This window comes from Pleuronectes platessa, chromosome 10 (genome assembly GCF_947347685.1).
Source record: "Pleuronectes platessa chromosome 10, fPlePla1.1, whole genome shotgun sequence".
In the NCBI taxonomy this organism is placed as follows: domain Eukaryota; kingdom Metazoa; phylum Chordata; class Actinopteri; order Pleuronectiformes; family Pleuronectidae; genus Pleuronectes; species Pleuronectes platessa.
Window position 1 is genome coordinate 709,215 of NC_070635.1, and position 15,786 is coordinate 725,000.

At 46.6% G+C, this 15,786-nt stretch overlaps 2 protein-coding genes across 2 annotated transcripts; one reads left to right on the plus strand and one right to left on the minus strand.

The window, feature by feature from the left end:
* Positions 1–1,518: 1,518 nt before the first annotated feature.
* On the plus strand, positions 1,519–7,343 carry aldh5a1 (aldehyde dehydrogenase 5 family, member A1 (succinate-semialdehyde dehydrogenase)). Its single transcript, XM_053431994.1, has 10 exons — positions 1,519–1,806; positions 3,030–3,113; positions 3,235–3,405; positions 4,071–4,187; positions 4,468–4,611; positions 4,694–4,837; positions 4,906–5,064; positions 5,136–5,299; positions 5,596–5,654; positions 5,768–7,343. Exons 1-10 carry the CDS (start codon positions 1,519–1,521, stop codon positions 5,977–5,979), a joined length of 1,542 nt encoding a protein of 513 aa, XP_053287969.1. The 3' UTR covers positions 5,980–7,343.
* Positions 6,132–14,719, minus strand: kiaa0319 (KIAA0319 ortholog). Its single transcript, XM_053431993.1, has 15 exons — positions 14,674–14,719; positions 13,701–14,350; positions 13,380–13,503; positions 13,190–13,246; positions 12,939–13,079; positions 12,706–12,853; positions 12,456–12,604; positions 12,230–12,381; positions 12,027–12,165; positions 11,787–11,946; positions 9,487–9,623; positions 9,129–9,251; positions 8,897–8,987; positions 8,709–8,800; positions 6,132–8,418 (listed from the first exon to the last, which is right to left on the minus strand). Exons 1-15 carry the CDS (start codon positions 14,717–14,719, stop codon positions 8,261–8,263), a joined length of 2,367 nt encoding a protein of 788 aa, XP_053287968.1. The 3' UTR covers positions 6,132–8,260.
* Positions 14,720–15,786: the final 1,067 nt, after the last annotated feature.

Here is a 15,786-nt window from a genome sequence, read left to right on the forward strand (position 1 = left end):
AACACGGTCCTGTAGATTCATGCTGTACAACATCAGGAGGACACGCCCCCTTCTCACTCAGAAGGCGGTGCAGGTTCAGGTCCAGTCTACATCCAGGACGTTCACTCCGCTCTGCTTCGGCCAATCAGCTCGTTGCTCGTTGCTCCCTCACTGCTTAACACTCATCACCATCACAACTGTTTTCTGTCCTGGCTCCTGATTGGTTGAACCAGCTCCACATCTGAAAGTCTACACATCTTCCACAGCAAACTAAAAACACACCTCCTCCGACTCTACCTTGAATTTTTTTAAAAACTAACAATTTAGCATCATTTAAATGTCACTTACTTATAGCACTTTGTAGTTTTTGCTTTATTTTATGAAGAAATTGTACATTTTTTATTCTTGTTGTTCTTGATTGTACCCTCGGGTTGATGCACTTATTGTGAGTCGCTTTGGATAAAAGCGTCAGCTAAATGAAATGTAATGTAATGAAATGAAATGTAATGTAATGTAATGTAATGTAATGTCCCTCTCTGTAGGCCTTCTCATCAGCACTGGTAATCAGGCCTGTGGGTGGTGTCTTCAGCAAACTTAATGATGGTCCAGATGCCCATGTGCACCTGTTCATAATAATCTATACAAGTAAATCTATAATAATATATGAAAATAAAGTCCTAGAATAAAGTTGTAATTTTACGGATAAGTCTCCGTTATGACCCTTCACTCCCTCGTCATTGAACCTTATATAATAACACATGCACTGATCTGTTTCCACTCAGCAACCACATCTTCTACTGGAGAATAAAACCTTCAACTGATTTTATTCCAACTTGAGGAAAGTTCAAGTTTGGTGAAGGGGGCGTCACTTGATCTTCAGATAAACAATAATAAATGTTCACTTGATTATTCGATAATAAAGTAGATTTAATGAACGTTCCTTGTTTTTCTAGTTCTGAGTCTTTCACAGAGAATTAACAAATGAACAGAAGGAGTTCAGACGCCTCCGGCTCATGATGACACATTAATGAAGTTTAATCAGTAACGAGGACAAAGTCAAACCTGGTGGAAAGAATCACAGATGACTGATCTGATGCTCGATCCACATTGACTAAATAAATGAAGAAGAGATAAATATTCAAATCTTATAATGTACAACTGTTTCTTCTGTCACAACAACACAACTCCTGCTGCACCACTTCTACTGAACATCAACAACAAGTCATTTGAATACATTTACCAATTACACGATGTTTATTAGAGTGAAATTACACTGACATATCATATTCTATAATGTACCATATACATTTACTTTAATATATATATATAGTAAAGTGTGTCCTGCAGTAAAGTGGATGATTCTCATTGAAACGCTTCAGTGGCTCCCGGACTCCCGGACTCGAACCTTTGTGTTTGTGCATAGTCACGTGGTCTCCCGCTTCCTCCTCAGGACCGGTTCAAACCGACAGAAGTCAGCGGAGCTTCAGCTGCGGGGACGAAGCAGAGCTCAGCCCCGCACAGAGAGAGCGACCCACCGGTATGTTCGCTGTCTTTGTGCCGACGACCCGCTGCCTCCTCCGGCGCGTCCTGCCCGGGCCGCCCGCCGCCATGCACCGGCTCTACAGCCTGGATGTGACCGCTCCGCTGCTCCGCACGCAGGGCTACGTGGACGGCCGCTGGATCTCCGCGGCCTCGGTGTTCCCCGTCCTGGACCCGGCCACCGGGCAGGAGATCGCCCGGGTGGCGGACTGCGGCCCCGCGGAGGCCAAGCAGGCGGTGGACGCTGCCTACACGGCGTTCGACGGCTGGAGGCGGCACACAGCCAAGGTACCAGACTCCGCTGCAGAAACCCCCGATTAACCATAAACCCTGCGCGTGTGCTCAGAAAAACAGCATCACGAAATGTAAAGGATGTTTCCGCTGTTACATGAGTTGAACTTTAATTCGGCTCAGACACAATATTATAATAAAACCCGCAGTTTAGGTAAAATCACAACTTAAACTTCAGAGTCAACCGGATGTTTTCAACTGCTTCCATTCTACTTAATATCAGTCCTGCACACGTGCTCAGAAGAACCAACACAATAAGCTGCAGGTTTTATAAACCGACTTGAATTCGGCTCAGACAACATTCATAGAGAATCAAGCAGTTTGGGTACAAACCAACTTCTACCTCAGTGTCTCGGGAGAAAGGATTCTGTCCCGAACTCAACCTGAAAAACCTCCAATTTAATATCGATCCTGCAAATGTGCTCAGTTCAAACTACAAGATGACGTTTGAATTGTGTTTCTCAGTGAAAACACAAGTACACGTGAATTAGGCTCAAACTAACCTTTAATTAAATATTCATGTTGGATTTCCACCCAGAAAAAAACCAACCAAACATTTACTTTAGTGCAGAAACTGTCAATCAGACAACTGACAGACAAGTAAATGGCAACAATTTTCCATCTTATAAAAATAATTTTCATCTCAATCATATCAGTAACACAGACTGTAAATAAAAACAATAGATAAAGATGACAAATCTCCACCGTCTGCAGAAATGAAACCAAAATATCTCAGATACAAACACTGCCATCTTGTGGCGATGACATAATTTGCAGTGGGACTGCAAGGTATCGAGGTCCCGCCCACACACAACCCTGAGTCAGTGTCAGCTGTCAATCATGACTAATGAAATCCAAACTGATCAGAAACAATGGAAACAAACATCCATGTCCCACCTGCTAACATGGAGGAGGAGGGGTTCCTGATTCATTCACAGTCTCTGATCAATAACAACAGAACTGGTTTGATAATGGGAGTTGTGGTCTTCAAACGACTCGAATCCTTCATCTGCGTCAAACAGAGATAAAAACCACTCAGATTCAGAATCTGGATAAAAATGATATAAATAAACAAACGTTGGATTTCTGCAGGTTTGAAAATTTAAGCTCAGCTACAGATAAAACCCAGTTCTGAGGATTTTAGATGTAATGATTTAATAATAAACAAATCACACAAATCTGTATATTGACTTACACAATATGTATGTGTGTTATTGCAGGAGCGGAGCCTCCTGCTGAGGAAGTGGTTCGACCTGATGACGCTGCACAAACAAGACCTCGCCAAACTGATCACCTTTGAATGTGTGAGTCTCGTTCACTCGCGTGGGCTCAAGTCTGTAGACAGTACCAGGAAGTGGATGTGTTGTTTGTTGTGTCGAGGTCTTTGTCGTCGTTTCACCCTCTGGTCGATTGTGTGTTTTTCAGGGCAAACCTATGGCGGAGTCTCTCGGGGAGGTGGCGTACTCCGCCTCCTTCCTGGAGTGGTTCTCAGAGGAGGCTCGGCGAGTTTACGGCGACATCGTCTCCTCGCCGGCGAAGGACAGGAAGCTCTTCCTCCTCAAGCAGCCGGTGGGCGTCTGCTCCATCATCACCCCGGTGAGCAGCCAATCACAAGTCTCTGCTCTCATTATGTGGGAGGGAATTTCTCCAGATTTGATTGAAATGTTCAGCTGGATTCAAGGATGGACTGCTTTGAATTTGGAGGTCAAAGGTCAAGGTGACCTCACGTTGTTGTGAACTGGCTCCCCATTGACATCAGAAGGTTTAAAGATCTTCTGCCGCAAACTAAAAACATACCTGTTCCGACTACCTTGAATATAAATAAATAAACTTTTATAACTAACAAGTTAGTAGCACCTAAATGTCACTTACTTATAGCACTTTGTAGTTTTGCTTTATTTTTTCTAGAAATTATACTTAATTGATTCTGGTTGTTCTGGTTTGTTCCTCGGGGTTGAGTCACTTCCTGTGAGTCACTTTGGATCAAAGTGTCAGCTCAATGTAATGTAATGAAATGTAATAATGTAATAATGTAATATAACACTCGTCTGACACAAACAGTCACTTCTTTGCTTTGTGACCGCGCCTCAAGATCGTCCTTCAACTTTGGTTCCAATGTTCACGTGGAAACCGAGATTAATGAGATTTCAGAGGTCAAAGGTCAAGACCAGAAACCGGGTTGAAAATAGCTGAAACCTGTTCTTGTAAAAACGACTGATTGGAAAGAAGTTAAGTTTGGTAACTGTCGTGTTGTTTCCCAGTGGAACTTCCCCAGCGCCATGATCACCAGGAAGGTGGGAGCTGCTCTGGCCGCCGGCTGCACGGTGGTGGTCAAACCGGCGGAGGACACGCCCCTGTCGGCGCTCGCTCTGGCCGAGGTCGGTGCAATAATAACACAATCGATCTTTAATAAACTCTTCCACTTATATCTCATCGTGACAACAGCTTAAATCTTACTGTGATTTAAAGATCACGTCATTTTCTTCAATAGCAAAATAACAAAGATGAAGTTAAAACATAAAATCAACAACACATGGAATCATTTTGAGTCTTTTACCTCAGATATGAAAAGTTTTGCTATTTATTGTTTGTTATTTTACGTAAACGAACAACTCTGTGTGTGTGTTGTGTGTGTGTTGTGTGTTGTGTGTTGTGTAGCTGGCGGATCAGGCGGGGATCCCGGCGGGTGTGTTCAACGTGGTGCCTTGCTCCAGAGGGAGGACCCCGGCGGTGGGGGGGGTTCTCTGCACCGACCCCCTGGTGGCCAAGATCTCCTTCACCGGCTCCACAGCCACCGGCAAAGTAAAACTTCTCTGTTCTGGTGTTTGGTTGTTTCATGTCGTCATCACGGTTCATGAATACATCTAAAGTCATCTCTTCTCAGGTGTTGCTGAAAATGGCCGCCGACACAGTGAAGAAGACGTCCATGGAGCTGGGTGGCCACGCCCCCTTCATCGTGTTCGACAGCGCCGACGTGGACAGGGCAGTGGGCGGAGCCATGGCCTCCAAGTTCAGGAACTCCGGACAGGTATTAATACTGCAAAGTAACATGTAAGATAATAAACAGGTTCACTGACTGATGTCTCCTCCCTGCAGACGTGTGTGTGCTCAAACCGGTTCCTGGTCCAGAGCGGCGTCTACGACCGCTTCCTGGAGAAACTGGGCCGAGCGATGGACGCCGAGCTGCGTCTGGGTCACGGCTCGGAGCCCGACACCACCCAGGGGCCGCTCATCAACACCAGAGCTGCAGAGAAGGTACAGATCCGGTTCTGCTCGGGGAGTTGGTTTGTGTCCTGGTGACGTCTGACCCGTCCTCTGTCCCCCAGGTGGTCCAGCAGATATCTGATGCCGTGTCCCTGGGAGCGAAGGTGCTGAGGGGGGGGAAGCGTCTGGACGGGTCCTTCATGGAGCCGACTCTGCTCGCCGACGTCACCACGGACATGCTGTGCACCCGAGAGGAGACGTTCGGCCCGCTGCTGCCGGTCATCAGGTCCGTCAGAGTCCAGACTCACCAGCAGCAAATGTCTTCTCTCCTGTTAAAGTCCTTTTCTTTATTTTCACTAATTTAATTAATGAGCTTTTTAAAAATCACAAAACCTGGAACCAATGAGCTCGTAGCTGAGAACCTCAGACGGCCGCTGGTTTGATTTGGAATATCAAAGATCAGCTCAATTAATTTCCTGTTATCTCATCTGTTGATGCTTCTATAAAAACAGAAATCCTCAGACTGAATCTTCACTCGTTCTTAAAAGTGACCACTTCTGCATTTCTGTTTCTGATTCACAGGTTCGATACCGAGGCCGAGGCTCTGGCCGTCGCCAACGCGTCTAACGTTGGACTGGCCGGTGAGTTCCTCCCTCCGAGCTCCTGTCGTGAAGAACTACAGAAGATAACAATGAGTCTCTGATAGAACACTTTGCTTCTTCAAGGTCTAAAGATTCCTTCTCTTTCCTCTCAGGTTATTTCTACTCGCAGGACATCAGTCAGATCTGGCGGGTGGCCGAGGCGCTGGAGGTGGGGCTGGTGGGAGTGAACGAGGGCCTGTTGTCCACCCCGGAGGCCACCTTCGGGGGGGTCAAACAGTCGGGTTTGGGCCGCGAGGGCTCCAAGTACGGCATCGAGGAGTACCTGGACGTGAAGTACATGTGTCTCGGGGGCCTCCAGCTGTGAGGGGGCGGGGCCTGCCGTCCAGCTGTGAGGGGGCGGGGCCTGCCGTCCAGCTGTGATCTGTAGAGCCACGTTGTAATTAACACATTTTTAATGGGAACGCTCCCGATGACAGAAATAATAACAGGGTCCAGTGAAATATATTTTGAAAAATATCTTTTGCAGTTAATGATGTTTTGATCAGGGGTGATATTCAGTTCTGATTGGATGACTTTGTGCCATAATCACGATCCACCAATCAAAACAGGAGGAGTTCATTCAGGGTCCTATTTTGAAATAACAATATTTTACTACTCTAGCCAGTAGGAGGAGCTGTAGCCTCCCGTTGTGGATAAGCCCCGCCCCCCTCGGTAACTTTACATACGCGTCACCGTTTAGTTTTTTGTAAAAGTCCTGTAAAATAAATGTTAAAATTATTTTATTGGAAGAAATTGTATGTGCCAATATATTATTGATTCATTGAAACCTTTATTTATACAGAGGGAAAGCCACTGAGAGCGAGAGAGCTTTAACGATACAAATATACAAATATACAGTAAAGGAACAACTATTTACAGATTGTAAAACAGAAATACATACAATAAGAAACAAAGCAGCAAAAGTAATAAACGTTTGAACAGTGAAGACAAAGTCGTCTCTGGGTTTAACTTCTTGGTTCTGGTTCCCACAAACTAGTTGCTGCTGCTAGTTAGCCGGCCTGCTAACAGTCACTGGTGACAGGTGCTAAGCTGTGATTGGAGAGAGACAGTTTGGGGGCGGGGTTTAGTTGAAAACGTTGATGAAGGTTACGTCAGCAGATCTGCATCTTCTCCATCACCTTCCTAGAAAACATCTGTTTTCCACAAAGTGAACCTCCTGTGTAACACAGACATTTTGTTGTGCTACTGATAAAACTAAATACTCTAAACCTTAAATCGTTTTGTTGGTGTTGATCTTCCTCAAGTTCTGTTGTAGGATTTATTTCAGTGAAAACTGTTTTTTTAGTGATTAAAATCCTTTAATATGCTGATATATAATAAATAGGAAAACATTAGCATTTAATATCATTAGTTTAATGTTTGGACCTTTAGTTCAAAATGTAGTTTATGCATCTGTTAAAGATCTGTTTGTGTAAAATGAAATGTTGAATATAAATGTTGAATACGTGGCTAATGTGGAGGACGAATCATCTGCATGGATCCAGTTTCTAGCTCAAAATCAATGTCAGTGTTTTTCTGTATAGAGATAAATTAATAGATCAGATTTAAGATTCCTGGTGACAACCTGCAGCAGTTCTGTTTGAGCCATAATGAGTCTCGTGAAGTTCTACAAACCTTATTGGAAGTGACTGACACTGTGGTGAGCAAATAAATACCAGAAGTAAAGTATTGGACAAAGACTGAGTGTTTTTTTTACAGCGTCCCGGTCGTAACGATCTTCATCAGGAGCTTCATCGTTTTCTCAGCTTTGACCAACAGGAGATTTTCATTCATTGAATTAGAAAGAATCCAGTTTTCAGTCTATTTTGTTAATGAACCGGGTAAGACTGATTTTCTTATATTTGGCTTAAAAGGATCATTACGTTTATAAAGATTTCCTAAACTCAAAGAGACAATCTCAAAAGGAATGATTGTACAGATTCAATTTAAGAAACTTTCGTTCTATTCAGACAAAACAAGACATTTAAACATCTTAAAACATCTTAAAAATGTAAACTTATAAACCGCTCCACTGCCTCAGATGATTCTGCTCTGTTAAATAAACCTTCAGCACATCTTCCTCCGATTGGACCTTCCTTCCTTCGGACTGTGGCTAACCGCCGCCCTTTGGTTTACGTTCCTGTGCTAAGCTAGGTGCAACATGGAGGACAACTTAAAAAGACAATGAAATAAATAAACTGTGTTTTTGTGTTATTTGAGGTCGTCAGTCGACAAAGTGCTAAGCTAGGCTGAACATAGTGCAGACTTCTTATGGATACTGAATGTTTAGTCTGTGTCCAGCAGGGGGCAGCTGGATGGACGTGATTGATGCTAATCGTTTAACAAGTTACTATTGAGATGAAACAATAAATGAAGCTCGCGTTAGCTTCGTTTAGCTTGTTAGCTAATGAGATAATTCTGTTGGAAGGCCTTTAGGTCCTTTGTGTTTAGGAAGTGGCAGGTTTGTCCGACCCTGACGCTCATTTCACTGATTTCACTAACGAGGATTCAGCTCGTCCAGCTATGAGAAGCCTCATCTCTCTCTCACCACTTGGGGCCGCCAGAGAGCAAACCTCCTGGACGGCTCCTCCGAGGTCGTGATCCCGTCATCCCAAGACGTTTCCGTTGCGATGGGCCTGAGCGCTGAGCTGGTTCCTGCTCTGGACGGGTCGGTCCCGGCTGAAGATGGTGTCCTGGTCGCTGTCCAGCTCCGACTCGGACATCATCAGGCTGGAGTTGTGCTCGGTGCTCCGGTGTTTGATGCCTGCACAGAGGAAAGTGTTCAATCCTCCTCACGCTTCTCATTCATATTCATTTGAAGGTTGTTTTGAACCGTGACATTGAGCTGTCAGCTGATTTATTATCAACATCATGTGTGACTACGATCTGAAATGTCACAGTTTGAAAAGGAATAATTATAATACATTTATCCAACACTTTTCTAACGAAGGTGAAAGACGGTACGAGGAGGTCGAACAGGATAGTTTTGATCCCACGTTGACCTCTGACCTTCCCTCATGTTTCCGTTGACCCGATGACGTGGAGGCCACTCACTGAACTTGGGTCGGAGCTCCATCCTCTCCTGGTCGTCCATGTTGTCCAGGATGGTGTACTTGGTTTTCCTCCTCACTTTGGTCTGTCTCCTGCTGAACACACAGATCAACCAGCGTCATTAGGCTCCGGCTGCAGGGCCCAGCTCGTCTTCCTCACTGAAGCAGTGTTAACGTGTGATGTGCGTTGACCTCTTGCAGCAGCAGATGAAGGTCCAGCTGATGGACAGGATGACGCCCATGAGCAGGAAACTGGTCAGGATGACGTACAGAACCCTCCACTCTGAGCGGGGGAGCACAGACACTTCATCAGGTTCAATGAAGAAACAAACAAGTTGATCCAACAAGTGGATTTTACAGAATATTTCACTACAAAACCCAAATGTGTCCAGTTAACTTTTTGTGTACTAATACTCAGAGTTACCACAGTTGCTCTCTCCGTCACCGAGGTAAAGGCGAATCAGGTTCTCCGTCCAGAACGGGTCACATGAGCAGAACTTAGTGACCGGGTCGCACTGACCCCGCCCCGAGCAGTGGAGCAGACACACTGAGGGAACAAGGACCCAGTCGGATTCACACAGACACACAATCACTGCTGTCTGCTACTACACAACACTAATGTTTTAAGATCTAAGAATAAATGTGAATCTGTCAAAACAACACGTTTTTTTCATCATCTGTATTTAAGTGTAAAGTTTGATAAATCTGTATTTTTATCATTTATATCAGTTTGGTCTTTTCTATGAAAAGCAGCTCAGAGAAAGATCTGGATTCCCACTCACACACGGTGTCGACTCTCAGGACTCTGAACAGCAGGTAGTCGCTCTTGTCTCTGAGCAGCTGGTTCCTCAACAGACCCACTAGCCTGGAGCCAGAGAGCGCCCCCTGGGGGCCCCCCACCGAGAGCCGGAGCACCGAGCTGCAGCCAAACACAGGGAACAGCTGGAAACACTGGTTAAGACTTCTGGAACCAGTCAGCATCCTGGATAACTAACCAGTCAGGAAACCAGCCATGAAACCAGCCAGATAGTAAACCAGTCACATTACCAGTGAGTCAGTAAACCAGTCAGTCAGTAAACCAGTCACTAACCCAGTCAGGAAACCAGCCAGATAGTAAACCAGTCACATTACCAGTCAGTCAGTAAACCAGTCAGTCAGTAAACCAGTCACTAACCCAGTCAGGAAACCAGCCAGAGAGTAAACCAGTCACATTACCAGAGAGTCAGAAAACCAGTCACTCACCCAGGCAGGAAACCAGTCAGACAGGAAACCAGTCACTCAGTAAACTAGTCAATCAGTAAACCAGTCACTAACCCAGTCAGGAAACCAATCATTAACCAGTTAGTCAGTAAACCAGTCGGTCAGTAAACCAGTCAGTCAGTAAACCAGTCACATTACCAGTGAGTCAGTAAACCAGTCGGTCAGTAAACCAGTCGGTCAGTAGACCAGTCGGTCAGTAACCAGTCGGTCGGTAAACCAGTCAGTCAGTAAACCAGTCGGCCAGTAAACCAGTCGGTCAGTAACCAGTCAGTCAGTAAAACAGTCACATTACCAGTGAGTCAGTAAACCAGTCGGTCAGTAAACCAGTGAGTCAGTAAACCAGTCGGTCAGTAAACCAGTCAGTCAGTAAACCAGTGAGTCAGTAAACCAGTGAGTCAGTAAACCAGTCAGTCAGTAAACCAGTCACATTACCAGTGAGTCAGTAAACCAGTGAGTCAGTAAACCAGTGAGTCAGTAGACCAGTCGGTCAGTAAACCAGTCGGTCAGTAACCAGTCAGTCAGTAAACAAGTCAGACAGTAGACCAGTCAGTCAGTAAACCAGTCGGTCAGTAACCAGTCGGTCAGTAAACCAGTCGGTCAGTAACCAGTCAGTCAGTAAACCAGTCACATTACCAGTGAGTCAGTAAACCAGTCGGTCAGTAACCAGTCGGTCAGTAAACCAGTCGGTCAGTAACCAGTCAGTCAGTAAACCAGTCACATTACCAGTGAGTCAGTAAACCAGTCGGTCAGTAACCAGTCGGTCGGTAAACCAGTCGGTCAGTAACCAGTCGGTCAGTAACCAGTCGGTCAGTAACCAGTCGGTTGGTAAACCAGTCGGTCAGTAAACCAGTCGGTCAGTAGACCAGTCAGTAAGTAAACCAGTCGGTCAGTAAACCAGTCGGTCAGTAAACCAGTCGGTCAGTAACCAGTCGGTCAGTAACCAGTCGGTCGGTAAACCAGTCGGTCAGTAAACCAGTCGGTCAGTAGACCAGTCAGTCAGTAAACCAGTCGGTCAGTAAACCAGTCGGTCAGTAAACCAGTGAGTCAGTAACCAGTCGGTCAGTAGACCAGTCAGTCAGTAAACCAGTCGGTCAGTAACCAGTCGGTCAGTAACCAGTCGGTCGGTAAACCAGTCGGTCAGTAAACCAGTCGGTCAGTAGACCAGTCAGTCAGTAAACCAGTCGGTCAGTAAACCAGTCGGTCAGTAAACCAGTGAGTCAGTAACCAGTCGGTCAGTAGACCAGTCAGTCAGTAAACCAGTGAGTCAGTAAACCAGTCAGTCAGTAAACCAGTGAGTCAGTAAACCAGTCGGTCAGTAACCAGTCGGTCAGTAGACCAGTCGGTCAGTAACCAGTGAGTCAGTAAACCAGTGAGTCAGTAAACCAGTCGGTCAGTAACCAGTGAGTCAGTAAACCAGTGAGTCAGTAAACCAGTCGGTCAGTAACCAGTCGGTCGGTAACCAGTCGGTCAGTAAACCAGTGAGTCAGTAAACCAGTCGGTCAGTAAACCAGTCGGTCAGTAGACCAGTCGGTCAGTAAACCAGTCGGTCAGTTAACCAGTCGGTCAGTAGACCAGTCGGTCAGTAACCAGTGAGTCAGTAAACCAGTGAGTCAGTAAACCAGTCGGTCAGTAAACCAGTCGGTCAGTAAACCAGTCGGTCAGTAAACCAGTCAGTCAGTAAACCAGTCGGTCAGTAAACCAGTCGGTCAGTAACCAGTCGGTCAGTAAACCAGTCAGTCAGTAAACCAGTCGGTCAGTAAACCAGTCGGTCAGTAACCAGTCGGTCAGTAAACCAGTCGGTCAGTAACCAGTCGGTCGGTACCTGAGGTGGGAGTGTCCCTGCAGCCCTCGGACCTGGATGTCCCCGTCCAGGACGTGCAGCAGAGCGGCGAGCTGCCGGACGACCGTGTCCCTCTGAGACAAACTCACCTGAGACACTGACACCAGCATCTCCAGCTCCACCTCCTCCCCCCCGCCCGGGTCTACGGAGACACAGGAGGGACAAACTTGAACCTCGAGGACAGTCAGCCCCCCCCGGCCTCAGTCCTCGCTCTCGTCCCACCTGGTCGGACCTCCACCGTGGCCGTGGCCGAGCTGGAGCGTCCCTGGGCGTCGGCCACCCTCAGCTGGAACAGGTAGGTCCCCTCCACCAGGTTGGCCAGGTACAGAGCGGCTTGGGTCTCCGAGCCGTACAGGACGTCCTGCGGACACACGGTGTGAGAAGGTTTGAACCTAATCTGATCTAATCTAAGTGTGTGGACTGACCCCAGCAGCAGGACTCTGGCTGTCTCTGACCCAGAGGTACTGGACCCGGGTCTGGTCCCCGGCGCTGACGGATCCTCGCAGGACGAGCGAGTTGTTGGGCAGAGTCAACGTGTGGCTGCCGCTGGCGTGAGCGACCGGAGGAAGACGAGCGGCTGCAGGAGGAAGGACCACAGAAGAATCAACTGTGATTCAGATCAGAACATAACCGAGACTCAAACCCACCTACCCTCCTCCACCCTGAAGGTCACTGAGGCGCTGTCTGTCGCCCCCTGCTGGTCAGAGACAGTCAGTCGGAAGGTGTAGCACCCCACCCGGAGACCTGTTGCTGTAGCTGCTGCCCGGTCCACGTCCTCCAGCCGGAACCCAGGAGGACCGCTGGAGAGAAACAAGAACATCAGAGGTTCTTCAAAAGACTTCAGACAAACGCAAAATGGTCAAATCTTCATTTCACTGAACGTTGTCCTGCGTCCCCCGACCTGATGGCGTCCCAGTGGTAGCTGACGATGCCGTGGTCGTCCGTGCTGCCGCTGCCATCGAGCAACAAGCTGCCCAGCGGGAGGAACAACTTCCTGTCAGGACCTACAACCGCCACCGGGCCGCGGTTTGACCCCACGACCTCCGACACTGAACACATCACAAAAGAGATGTCTGTGGTTTTTATACATTTAAAAAAATTTTGTTAGTTGATTTGACAGAAAGTTTTTTTTACCAGACTCAGCAGCGAGGGGGGTCGTGGTTGGGGGGGCAGGGCTGGTGCTGAGAGGGGAGGTGGCGGTCGGGGGGTCAGAGGTTATGGATGGGGGGTGGGGCATGGTTGGCGGAGCTGCAGCTGCTGATGTCATCACGACATCTGTGGATCAGAAACAAGTCATTTAATATTAAAATTCAATAATAAAATAATACTGTGATACTTTAATTAATAACCTGTTATAAGGAGTGTGTGTGAGTGTGTGTGTGTACCGGTTGTGCGTCCAGGTGAAGCTGTAGACAACGTGAGCGGCGGCGTCGGGGATCGATCTGTGAGCAAAGGAAACAAGCTTCTGTATTATGACTAAAACTGTAACAACTTCCTGGAGGATTTTCAACTTAAAAGTCTTCATCACAGTTATAACGCTGATCTACTTTCAATACATCATGATGTCGTCTGTACCCGTCTGTGTGGGTGTGCTGCTCGGCCAATGAGCTGTGGTCGGGGGTGGAGCTGAGGTCCTTGAATGGTCTTGATGGGTGGAGTCAGAGGTTGATGGAGAAACAGTGCCACCTTGTGTTTTGGTCTGTAAAGAAACGTGCGAAAAAAGATATCACAATTCAAAATAGTAATTATGAATCCAGGCGGAAGCTGACAAATATATATTAATATTATATATAATTAATACATATAAACTGGATTTAGAGAAGATTCTGAAGTAAAAGAAACTGATGTCAGTTTCTCCTCCGTCAGTCGTTCTCGTGGCTTCGAGTCGGTTCTCACGGTTTTCTCTGAAGGATCCGTCGGCCTCCTGGTTCTGTCCTCGTCCCCTCGGCTGATGTCCCCCAGCGACATGTCTGTGCTCTCAGTCCTCTCTGGACCGTTGTCGGCTTCTGATTGGTTGAATCTGTCTCTTCCCTTCAGAGACGAATGATGAGTCGACGTTTCGGCCTCTGAACCCCCGCCTGCCTTCTCCTCCTGGCTTCCCTCGGAACCCTCCAGGTCCGGCATCGCAGGGCCAGAGAAGTCCTGCCGGGGCCTGTCAAAGAGAGCCAGGTCCTTCAGGGCCTCCAGGTCCCCGGGGGTCTCAGAGGGCTGTGACAGGGGCCCCCAGCGGCCGCTGTACGGCTCCCCTCTAACCAGTGACTGAAGCACCAGTGTCTCAGGTGGCGCCCTCCGCAGGAAGGCCAAGACCGAGTCGGCCCCTGGTCTCTCTCGCGGCTGGCAGTTCTCCCTCTGCTGGCAGATCAGGATATAGCAGCGTCCCTGGAACAGCCAGGCCAGATTGTAACCCGGCAGGTCGCAGCACGCTGCCACGCACTGCGGCAACGTCAACACGCCGGGTATCCGCAGGATGCCGCTGCTCTCCACTGCCGGAGACACCACCGCCTGAGAGAAGGTCGCCCCCTGCCAGCACTGAGACGCCATGACAGCTGAAAAAAAGTTCTGGTTAATTCGGGATATAGGACGGTGCCATCTAGTGGTCAATTCTATATTTCACAGACTGTTATGGTATGGGTTTATGTTGTATAAGCCATATATTTATGTTTATTTTGTAAACAAACAAAATTTGAGTTTGTTAATCAGACCGACAGAATAATATCAACAACTTTTCTAATAATCGATTGATAGATTAAGTATATTCTAAAGCTAATAATATTCAAAGATTTGTAAACTAACGTGTTTACATTTGGATGTTTTATTCTTTTAATAGAGAGAGAGAATCATTTCCTGATGAATCAATATGATGTGTTACCGTCGACAGAGTGAAGCAGCAGCAGCAGCAGCGTCTTCTCCGTCATGATCAGTCCGAGCAGCTGGAGCCGGAAACTAATCGTTGATCTAAAGAAAGAAAATATCACTGTCAAAAAGACACAACACAGAAACTAGCTTCATATTATATATGATGAAAAGTTATAAACACAAAAAGATCGAATTCTTCTTATTAAAATCGACTGTTGATGAATATAAACAAAAGTTCCTTAATGTTACATTTTTATATAAATTATATTATAAAAACAGGTCCCACATCTTACAGCTGCTTCTTCGGTCGCTTTAAACAGCTGCGGCTAAAAACTCCCTCAGAAATTCTACCAATTTAAGGTTTCATCGCCCACAGATAAACGTCTGTGATAAAAAACACAATAATTAAAGTAGTTTCTGTATCAGTATGAACAACTTTCTAATTCGGCTTCAAGTTTTTACACTAAATCTCACGTTGTCGTTTAAAACTTGAGACTTTGTACGTGGACGCAACCTGAGACGAGCATCTTCTGAAGCTGCAACGTGTCAATCAAGTTCAGACAACACAGTCAAACTAATACGTATCATTTACTGCATATATATATATATATTTATATATTTATAATAGTATAATGAGAAACCCTCGTGAGGAATCGCTCTGATTTTGCGTCGGAGCGAAACAACGCGTTTCTTCAGCGACGCGTCAGATGAGTGATTTGCTTCCGGAGCTCTGATTGGCTGCTGCGAACACAAACACCTCGTTTCTCTCTCATCTTTGATGTTTAGCGACAAAACGTGAAAAGATGAAATAAATGGAATCGAACGCACCTGCTGGTCGCTTCCGGTTCTCCTCGGTGCGTCCTGCGGCTCTCACCCCGGGCCGGATCCAGGGTCTGACCGGGTCTTAGTCCGGGTCCTATACCGGGTCTGACCGGATGTGACCGGGTCCAGTTCGGGTTTAGTTTCACGGTGATGCTGAATTTGAGAGAAATCACTAGTGTCGAGTCAGCGGAAATTGCACACCTAATATCCGGTCACAACTTTCAAAATAAAATTACAGACAACGTGTGTTGTTAGGGTTAGATACAACTCTAATGTAGAGATCTCTAAATATTTTAATAATCTG

Coding starts and splice junctions, on each gene's coding strand:
- kiaa0319 (XM_053431993.1), bottom strand. CDS start 14,719: ATGACGGAGAAGACGCTGCTGCTGCTGCTGCTTCACTCTGTCGACG. Junction 12,382..12,455: donor GACCTTCAGGGTGGAGGAGG/GTAGGTGGGTTT, acceptor TTCCTCCTGCAG/CCGCTCGTCTTCCTCCGGTC. Junction 8,801..8,896: donor TTCATCTGCTGCTGCAAGAG/GTCAACGCACAT, acceptor CTGTGTGTTCAG/CAGGAGACAGACCAAAGTGA.
- aldh5a1 (XM_053431994.1), top strand. CDS start 1,519: ATGTTCGCTGTCTTTGTGCCGACGACCCGCTGCCTCCTCCGGCGCGTC. Junction 3,114..3,234: donor AACTGATCACCTTTGAATGT/GTGAGTCTCGTT, acceptor TGTGTTTTTCAG/GGCAAACCTATGGCGGAGTC. Junction 5,655..5,767: donor GTCTAACGTTGGACTGGCCG/GTGAGTTCCTCC, acceptor CTTTCCTCTCAG/GTTATTTCTACTCGCAGGAC.